This window comes from Porites lutea, chromosome 7 (assembly GCF_958299795.1).
Source record: "Porites lutea chromosome 7, jaPorLute2.1, whole genome shotgun sequence".
Lineage (NCBI taxonomy): Eukaryota > Metazoa > Cnidaria > Anthozoa > Scleractinia > Poritidae > Porites > Porites lutea.
The window spans coordinates 27,189,375-27,199,608 of record NC_133207.1 but is presented as its reverse complement, the minus strand read 5'-3'; the positions used below and the strand labels follow the sequence as shown (position 1 = coordinate 27,199,608).

The window sequence follows — 10,234 nt, the reverse complement described above, 5'->3', positions numbered from 1 at the left end:
TACTCTCCAAGTGAATGCCGGGATATAACTTCCTACGCCCCAGTCTCTACGCGTCAAAAATTAAGTGACGTCAACTTGTGGGACGAAGTTCGTGAATGGTCTTTGAATTAGTTCCAATTTTTATTACGGTGCTGTATATAAATGACTTTAACCCACCAACGGAAAGTGGAACAAGGTTTCTAGGATAGCATGTCTAATGAAGAGAAGGCCATTGGGCTTATAGCTCAGGCGGAAAAGAAAGTGAAATCTTCTCAGGGGTTTTTAGGTGGATTATTTGGGTAAGTCATGATCAGTCAGTGAAATTGGTATATCTGTGTAATGATGAGTTGTTTAATATCTTTCAGAGAGTAATCAGGTTTTATACCTTTTACAAACGAAACTTTATTTTGTCCATTTTTGTAGGGGCACTTCGAAACTGGAAGATGCTGCTGAATTGTACGTTAGTGCAGGAAACATGTTCAAGATGGCACAAAAATGGAGTGGTAGGTATCTTAAGCCGCTTGCATAGACTGTCAGCTGGGCTTTGTAAGTATCCTTACTGTGTTGCTCAGTACTGTAATATGGCTCGCACTATTGAAGGATCAAAAGTCATCAAACATACCACTTTCCAATTATTCAGTGGCGTGAGTGTTATTTACAGGGCCTCAAAGACAAGCGTTTGTGTTCAGCTATATATAAATCATGACTACATACATGCAGAGGCTTGATACAGGAAGGTCATGAGGACATATCTTCCTTCACAGTACATGAAATAGATGGTTTTATATAAGCTTAAAAGTGTGGGATTCGTTGGCAGAACCCCAAAATGAACGCGGATTTCTTGTGTATTTTATTTTCAAGCTCAAGAATTTAATTGAAAATTAAGTCAAAATCAGAGTTGTAACTGAGCTTTTGCTGTTCCTTATCATTATACAGGGTGCAAAGAAAGTCATTTTTACAGCTTGCCGTTCGGGCAAGCTGAAGCTAGCATTTACTAGCCCAGATGTCATTTCAACTAGCCCCAGACACTTTTTGACGAGCAGAATTGATTTCATAGTTCTTCTGTTATTCGGATTGCTCAAAAAACCTCACTTGCCCGTCGGGTAAGTTAACAACAGAATTCACTAGCTCAATAGCAAAATCCACTAGCCCCGGGTTATCGGACACTACTTTCTTTGCACGCTGATTACATCATGGTTTTTATTTATTACATCTTGATTGCAGCTGCTGGTAGGGCATTTATGGAAGCAGCTCAACTACAAATCACTTTACAGTCCAAACATGAAGCAGGGCAACGTTTTGTTGATGCTGGGAACTGTTTTAAAAAGACTGATGTAGAAGGTAAGTTTGGGTATTTTCTCGTTAAACTACAAAGTTGACATCATAGCATAATGTGCTGCATCCAAGGAGGCATTGTAACAGAAGTGGTAGAAGGATTAACAGGATTTCTTACTTCTAACAATTATTTATCAATGGTAAGAAATCCTCTGATTCCTTCTTTATTCTTAGGCAAAATTCAACAAACAGTTGTTGACTAAGAATACTGTTTCTCATCAATGAAAACATGAAACTGAATTTCCTGAAACTCTGAACAAATAATTGAGGATTAAAGTTTTATTTAAAAGCACTATGTAGTGTTAAACTGTCAAGCTGTGATATATTTAAGCTGGGGATGTTACCTGACCTTGAATAGACCTTTGTCGCTCGGTGACCATTTTGTCTCAGGAGATTTGAAAAGCTTTGTTTATGCACAACTAGCCTAGTAGAGAGAACGAGGCTAGCCATGCATAAACAAAGCTTTTTCAATCTCCTGAGACAAAATGGCTGTCATGTGACAAAGCTAGGTCTGTATAGTCAAGCATCTCCTTTTGGCACCTTTGTGATACAGGCACCTTTCTGTAGTGGACAATTCAGTTGCAGGTCCCATAAATACCAAACATTTTACCTTCCCTACTAGTGTCACATATACTATGATCAAGGGGGAGGGTACAGGGGTTCCAGCAGGCCCCAACTAAATGCACCCATCATATCAGATAATTTTTTTTGGAATTTTAAAAGTAATGGTTTTATATTGAAGCTGTAATTATTGCTATCACAGGATTGAAGATAAAAGTTTAGTATGTACTTAATGTTATGGCAATACAGCTCTATGATTGGCTGTAAATAGTTCCAACATTAAGCACAAGTTTGAACCCATCCAAACCGCCTCCCTCCCCCACCTGGAGCTGTCCTTGTATACCTCTAAGGATACCTTCATGATGCAAGCAGCTGTCCCTACAAATTACAATGGTCCATTATTATTCTTCTATTGTTGCTTAATTGCAATGCATCTTTCTGTCAACTTATTTTTATTGTCTTTTGGTCTGTAGAAACTGTGAGGGCTTTTGAAATGGCCATCAACATTTACACAGATATGGTATGAAAGTAAACTAATTGACACAGCTAGAAGCTTTACTTAAACCTGATCCTTGAATGACATCATCACCAATTTATACTAAACTGTACATTACAAAACCAAGACTAGTAATATTGATACTTAACAATAGTACTGAAGTACAGTTTCATAATCTGTACAAAAAAAAACTTGTGAAGGGTGGATGGGTGGGGCAGGATGGCATTGGTGGATTGCAGCAAACCAAGAAACAAAAAACTGAATCTTGAGCAAGCTACTGTATGTGACCAGAACACACTATAACCTATATCTCCCAGCTGTGTGTGAGAAAAATCAGATCCTCAGCCTCCTCCTGCAACCTATTACTTTAAAAATTTGCATTAGCATTGTTTAATACTGATCCAAAGAAAAACCATTGCAAAACAATTGAAACATACAAAATCCATTTTGTTTTATTAGTTGATCTGGAAGGGGCAGCCATGGATCCAGCTCATTGTTGAATAGTACACATTAGTTCTAATAATTGATGATAATAATTTATTATTTGCAAATTTCCCCGTAAGAATATGGGTTTGTTGCATATGTCAGATCTCTCGAGCACTGTAAATGTTTTTATCTTATCCACAATAAGTTATTTAAATTGTTTTCCCATAAAACCCAAGTATTGAAGCCTGAAAAATTGCTTGAATGGCCTTTTCTCCTTTCAAAATTTTAAAAAAATACCTTATAAATGATTGTTTTTTAGGGCCGATTCACCATGGCTGCTAAACACCACATAACTGTAGCCGAGATTTATGAGGGAAATTCTTCTGATCTTGAAAAGGTGAGAAATTATTAACAAGGGTTGCAAGAGGCAATGAGTTTGAAGTGATTAATACTTGGTGGAAGGCTTTTAGCAGCGTGCAAAGAACGTTGTTTCCGATAGCCTGGGGCTAGTGGATTTTGCTATCGGGCTAGTGATTTTTGTTCTTAACTTACCCAATGGGCAAGTGCTGTTTTTTGGGGAAATTCAAATTACTGAAGTATTGTAATCAATCCTGTTAATTATAAAGGGTTTTGGGGATAGTTGAAATGACTTGTGGGCTAGTACATGCTAGCTACAGCTTGCCCGAATGGCAGGCCGTAAAACTGACTTTCCTTACACCCTGCTTTTAGCCTCAGCAGTTAACATCCTCGTTGATCCTCCATTATTCTTCAGATCATACATCGCCTTGTCCAGTAAATATTGCTAAGTAATCCACTAGAAAATAACATTATTATTACCACCAAAAAGGGACATACACTGTATTCACCTGCTTTTTTTCTTCAGGCAATATTTCATTACGAACAAGCTGCTCAGTATTACAGAGGAGAAGAATCAAATAGGTACATGAAACAAATTTTATTTCTACTTAATTCAGATCTACTAAGAAGAAATTATATCATTTATTGTCAGCTCTCACTGTTGTCTAATGCCTGTGTTAAACACCTTTTTCTTAATGTGCTTGAGGCATCAACTTGAACACTTCCCCAAAGAAATACCAGTGTTAAATCATGCCCTCCCTATGTATTTATTATGTCTTTCATGGGAAGTGGGGAATGATACATGTAAAAAGGCCAGAATTTAAAGTTCCTTTGATTGGTCCAGTCACAATACATCTGACACAGTTCTGTTCTGATTGGCTCAAGATTAGGTTTGATTTCCCACAAGATTACAATACATAGTTAAAATACTCTCCCTGGGTTAAGTTTTGTTTGTTTTGATAATAATATGGAAGTGAAGCTCCACCTGATATCACTCCATCACAAAAAAAGGCTTGAGCTAGTTTTTCAAAAAAATGATAACTGAACATAGCCATTGTTTTGATTTCCCTAAATACAAAAAGATTTGGTAGCAGACTTTTTTTGGGCCTTGTTCAATTTGAGTGCTGACTTTGACAGGTCAACCACCTGGACCTTAATTCATTTTAAGTGGGGGGAATTGTTTGTCAGCTCATGAAGAAAAATAAACTGTATCAGGTGTTTTTTTTTTCCACCTCTCTTCTCAACCAAAAAAGGTACAGCTGATTACAGGTTAAGGAAACACCAACAAGCCTTTCTATTTTTGAATACCTTCATGATGATTGATCCATGCTACCGGTACTATCCTTTTGCTGATCAGGACTTGTTCACAGTTTTCCACCCAATAAGTTATTGCAGCATTTTATGTTGTACTGTTCCATGAGTAACATTATTAACCAAACCTATTGTTATTTTTATTGTCATCTGGTCATGATGTTATTGTTCTTTTTACCTGCAGTTCAGCAAACAAGTGCCTTTTGAAAGTAGCTATGTACTCAGCCCAGATGGAAGAGTATGCTAAGGCTCTAGAGATATATGAACAGGTTTGTTTGTGTTTTTGAAAACAAGAAGAGGGAGTTTGAGATCTGTTGACCGCGATGGCAGCCATAATAATGCTCAAAAACTGAATTTTCATTCTTTTAATCTTTATCACAATTATCCTAACTCGTTTATTTTTTCAAATGCAAGGAAACTCTTTTGGAGTTAATTCCCTAATATTATTACTGGTACCATATTTAAGTTCAGAAAGAGAAAGACAATTTCATATTTCACTTGTTCATGTCCTCATTAAAATGTGAAACCAGGCATTCTCATGTCATAGCCGGGCAGTGACAGCTAAAAACTTGCAAAAAGCCTGCTGAGTGTGCAGGGTTGTTATTTTGTCTATTCAACCTATTGCATTTTTGAAGTTCTCGTTGCTGTCACCATCATGCCATCTGAAACTCACAATGTTACCCACCTCACACAAGCCAAGTCAGTGGTAAGTTGAACTTAGTTACAGGAAAATACTTGGTGCTCCCTATTTATTGGTATCTCTTTAAACATGAGATATTCCAAGTATTTATGGTCTGAAATACAATACCCTTGACTCTTTGTAGCAGGAGTATACAGTTTTTGTTGGATGTTGCAATGCTTTCTTTACATAAATACAATGAACTACGCGTACTAGCAAATCTGATCGGGAAAGGCTTGTGGCTGACTGTAGCATTTATTGTCAAGCAAAGACCAATATTATTCCTCGCGTATTGCAGGCTTTTGACCTACTGTATAATGGCATCCTCAAATTGAACACATTTTGCTCCAGCGATCTTTACTTTGTTCATAGAGAGAGGGGACTTTCAGTATTTTTAATTGCCTTGTACAAGTGCAATGTTGTGTGTATAAACAACCTTTCCCCAGTTGTTCAAATTTTGGATAACACCATCCATCAGATAAATCACTATCCAGTGGATAACGCAATATTATTATATGGAGGAGAGTGTTTTACTGGGAACTAAACCACTCGTAGATTCCATACGCCACTTCATCCGGGACCCGAGTGGTGTATTTTCCGTATGTCACCTTTGTGAGTGTCGTATCGTTCAATGACGTCACAATTCCCGCCTTTTGCTTTTGTTGAATTGGTTTCTCCATATAATAAAAAGAACAGTACACGTTGGCTCGAAGATATGTATTTTATGTTCTCGTGGCAAGAACAATATCTCACGAGTGAGCGAAGCTCACTCGTGAGATATTGTTCTTGCCACTCGAACATAAAATTCATATCTTCTCGCCACCGTGTAATATCCTCTATATATTGGTTTGCCTTATAGTCGTCCACTGGATATCCAGTGTCTGAACAACCGAGGCCTGGTCATAGATGAATAAAATCATTATTTTGTGCGTCAAAACTAACTGGACTGTGTCATTTAAAACCTACAGGTTGCTGCTGATGCTATTGAGAGTTCATTACTAAAGTACAGTGCTAAAGAGTATTTCTTCAAGGCAGCCCTCTGCCACATGTGCATTGATATAGTTGAGGCCCAGAGAGCAGTTGATAAGTACTGCGATATGTACCCAGCATTCCAAGACACCAGGGAATGTAAACTTCTTAGGGTAAGTATTAAGCATGCGCAAGGTGTTTGCATTCGTACAACTGGCATGGTCTGCCATTTGCACATGGTTAGCTTGTTGTGCAGATTTAATTTACTGTTAGTAACACCAATATCCATGTTCTGGGCCCCAGCGGACTCAGCAAATTACCAGAAGCGCATTTTGAATTTCCTCTCATCTTGTTTGGAAATATGACAGTGGCATTTTTAACAGGCCAATCATGGCACATTCTCAAATCCTGGTACACAGTTGGGGGCCCAGAACAAGGATTTTAGTGCTGTTTCGCGGACGGACTAAACCAGAGTTAAGTTTGGTCTGTGGTGCTGGCTAGTACATGGTCATTCAAGCCACATGAAGATCGATAATCGATAATTTCTTAGTACAGCCCAGTGTGGGAGGGGAAGGTGAGAGGGGAAGGTGGATTTGAAGGAGGTATTTATTTTTAAAGAATCTCTATTTTTTTGGTGTGGTCAAGAGTAGAATGAGTGAACTCACTGTGTCGGATGATCAGGAATCATTTCCTAAGTCTTCCTTTTGTGTCAGCCTGGTAGCTCAGCAGTTGAGAATGGAGGTGTATATTTTTTAAATTTTTATTGCAATAGGGAGGCCATAGATTTTTAGTGCCACTGTCCCACTGTTTCCGATTATTTATGGTGGTAGTAAAATAATGATTGGTATTCTAAAACCGTGTGGTTTGGTCGTGCTGAGGGGATTGAACCACTGCATCCCACTCTCCAGCCTTTTCCAATATTGAGCTAACCCTAATGCTGATACTCCTTAATTGAGATAAAGTCAATCTAGAATGCTTTATTATACAGCCATTAAGGGGTGAGCATGTGGTAAATTTCTCACAGAATGCCTGCTCCGCTATTTTTTTTTCAGACTCTTCTTGAAGCTAAAGAAGAAGAGAATGTAGAATCTTTTACGGAAGCCGTAAGTACTCTTTCACTGAAAGGAAAATCTCTTAACGAAAAGAATAGATGGTAGCTGTAAAATATATAATCCCTATCGCCATTAGAGAGCACAAAATTATTTGTATGAGTCACTCCAAAAAAAATTCCCGGGATATGTGGGTACCATTAAACCATCCTTTGGTGCTTTGAACAGGCCCAAAATCATTTAAGCTTTTTTTCTCTCAACCCTTTCTTTAAAGAAATGTATGGAGGTCAGTTTGGAGAATTTGTATGTGGATATTGGGGCTTAAAGGGTTAACCAGTAGGAACTGCCTCCAAATTGAGTGAAACATAAAAATAAACTACTCTAAACATTAAAAGAAGGTATAAATAACAAGTCGAATACAAAAGATGACACGGGTGGACAAAGCCGGAAAACGGATTTCAATTGTGGGTTTTGAAAAGTTGTTAGCCTAACACTTTTTTAAAGTTTTTTGCTTTTTGTAACGTTTGATATAATACTTGGAAGGCATATTTGTTGGACAAGAAGCTGTAATTTTACCATCAATCATAACTATAACAAAATTCTCAAATCTGATTGGCTATTGGCTATCAACTGTCCTGATTTATAATTTATGACTCGTGATTTCAACAAATCGAACTAACGCTACGCGGTAGTCCGATTTTGTTAATCAGTCGTATGATTGCAGACCGAATTGGACTCCACTCAGTCCTATTACCATTATTTACATTTGTCAAGTACTTTCTTCGCAAGTGTTAGATTCCATATTGCATTGGGAAAAGTACCCTGTAGGTGGTAATATTGACAAAATGAACTAGACAGCCAACGGTGACAGGACAGCCCCTTTAAATCATTATTTTATGCTGGGGAATTAACTTGATGACTCGCATGACTCGCTGGCTCGCAGTTTGTCAAGACCCAATTAACTTAATCAAATTGGATACCAATATCCCGGGCCAATATCATTCACAAAGGATTCGAAGACGGAGAAAGAGCACGAAGCGTGAGAAAAAAAGAAGGAACTAACGTCTATTTTCTCCTTTCCCCGCCTAACCCCGTTGTGTTTGCGGTCAATAAATCCCCCCCGGTTTTTATTTTCTTACGCGCGCTGAACGATCTCTAAGGAGAAAATCAAGATAGAGGAACTGTGAACAGACTAGGGAATTCGCTATTATTGTGGAACGTTAAGATACCGTCAATGAGATACATTATCGTTACGAATTTTTGTCCATGATTGTAGCATACTACCTTTCTCTGTTTTAATCAGTTCAGGAGGTATATTCATTTCATGTTATACCAGGTCAGTGTGACAATCTTTTCACACACAGTTTCCTTTTGTTTCAGGTTAAGGAATATGACTCGATTTCTAGACTGGACCAATGGTTGACCACTATCCTCTTACGGATCAAGAAAGGAATGAACGAGGAACCTGACTTGACATAAGCAACTGCGCTGTTAACTGAAATAATGCTATGTTTTATGTCGCTAGTTTTTCGATAATTTCTAGTCTATGTCAAGGAAAATGTTATTATAACGACGCAAGAACTTGTGTTGAACCTCTTTCTCTATGATGGCAATAATAATTGAGTGTTTCCAATTGAAAAGTCAAAAAAATGCTTCACAGAATCCATTTTACGGGGTCAAACAACACCTCACTGAACGGCTCACACAATTGGCTGTGAAAACAATAGGATAACCACACAAACAATAACCCAAACCCTCAACACAAAAGGCAATTTTGTTTCAGACGACCACTTAAATTAGAGGTTCTGTTGAGTTACTGGACTACTCATTTTACGACCAGAGTTGGTCCTAGCCTGCGTTGCAGACGCTCTAAACCGCTGGTCTAGACGATGCTAAAGACGATGCGTGAGCCGGCTGCAACGCAGGCTAAACTGTTCTCTGCTGTTTTTCAGTCGTTTTTTTCAACTAGGGAGCTTTAGCATCCACGACAGCAAAGGCAGCAAAAACATAGCATTCGCGTTTTTTAAAACTTTATCGCGTTTATTCCAATTCCCTTAGGACCGCACTTAGTTCAGAAAGAGAAAGCAAAATTCGTTGTCTCTTGTTTACGTCCTCCATAAACTTAAAACTAGGTATTTTCACGTCGTAGTTGTGCAGTGACGGCAAAGAAATGAACGAAAAAGCGTGCTGCACGTGCAGAGTTGTTGTATTGCTCAACAAACCTTTTGCTTTTTTCTAGTGACATCCTCGTTGCCGTCGCCGTAGTCGTTGATAAAGCTCCCTCTTAAGGCGTATACCTCCCAAAAACGGGCGGACGGTCGCAGGGTGTACGTCTGTGAGAGACTTGATTTTAAAGAACAAGAACGTTGCTATAACAATTACTTAAGATAATATTTTAGGCGCTTTCCACCTACAAGTCGTCAAACCTACGCGACGGGAGCGCAAGGTCATGTCAATAGATGCGAATTCTTCATTAGTCTGGGTGTGATGTGTCATGCTTTTCTGGAAGTAAACGAACCTATTAATTATTTTAGCAGTTAGATATAGTACTAACATGGTATACCAACAAAGGTGGTTTTTGACCCGTAGCTGTCACGATTGACCAGTCTACGATCAGTTCTGTTCAGATGCGTTTTGCGACCGTAGTTTTAATTATTCCAGCTTCAATTTACATGTAAAACAATTTGCCATGCCTCTGAACTCTCTTGCACCCGAATAATACCAACTGAAATCTTTTATAGCTGGTTATATGCGAGGGGTACCCCCTCTCACCCAAAGTTGGGTAAGGTAAGGTTACGCCTTTATTTAAAGAGGGTAAACACGTGACATTTTTGATAAAACTGATAAACTTGTGGCCCTCAAAAACTGAGCCGAGTTAATTTTCACAAAGACTTCTGGGATCGCTACTGGGACGCGCCGGCCAATTTTTCCTGTTCTCAGTAATATTCCCAGAATTCTTTGCAAAGTTAACTCGGCATAGTTTGTCTTATCGTTTCTAAAGTGGCGAATAAAATATATCCCCATTTCGATACATTATCATCATTGATTCTTTAAGAATGGTAAAAATAAATG

The 10,234-nt window shown here is 38.4% G+C and overlaps 1 protein-coding gene across 1 annotated transcript; it reads left to right on the top strand.

The window, feature by feature from the left end:
* The first annotated feature begins 64 nt into the window (after positions 1 to 64).
* Positions 65 to 9,033, top strand: LOC140943573 (alpha-soluble NSF attachment protein-like). The gene is made up of 10 exons (XM_073392676.1): positions 65 to 278; positions 403 to 482; positions 1,204 to 1,320; positions 2,349 to 2,395; positions 3,117 to 3,194; positions 3,681 to 3,736; positions 4,650 to 4,734; positions 6,113 to 6,286; positions 7,166 to 7,216; positions 8,543 to 9,033. The coding sequence occupies exons 1-10, from the start codon at positions 190 to 192 to the stop codon at positions 8,639 to 8,641; spliced, it is 876 nt and encodes a 291-aa protein (XP_073248777.1). The 5' UTR covers positions 65 to 189; the 3' UTR covers positions 8,642 to 9,033.
* Positions 9,034 to 10,234: the final 1,201 nt, after the last annotated feature.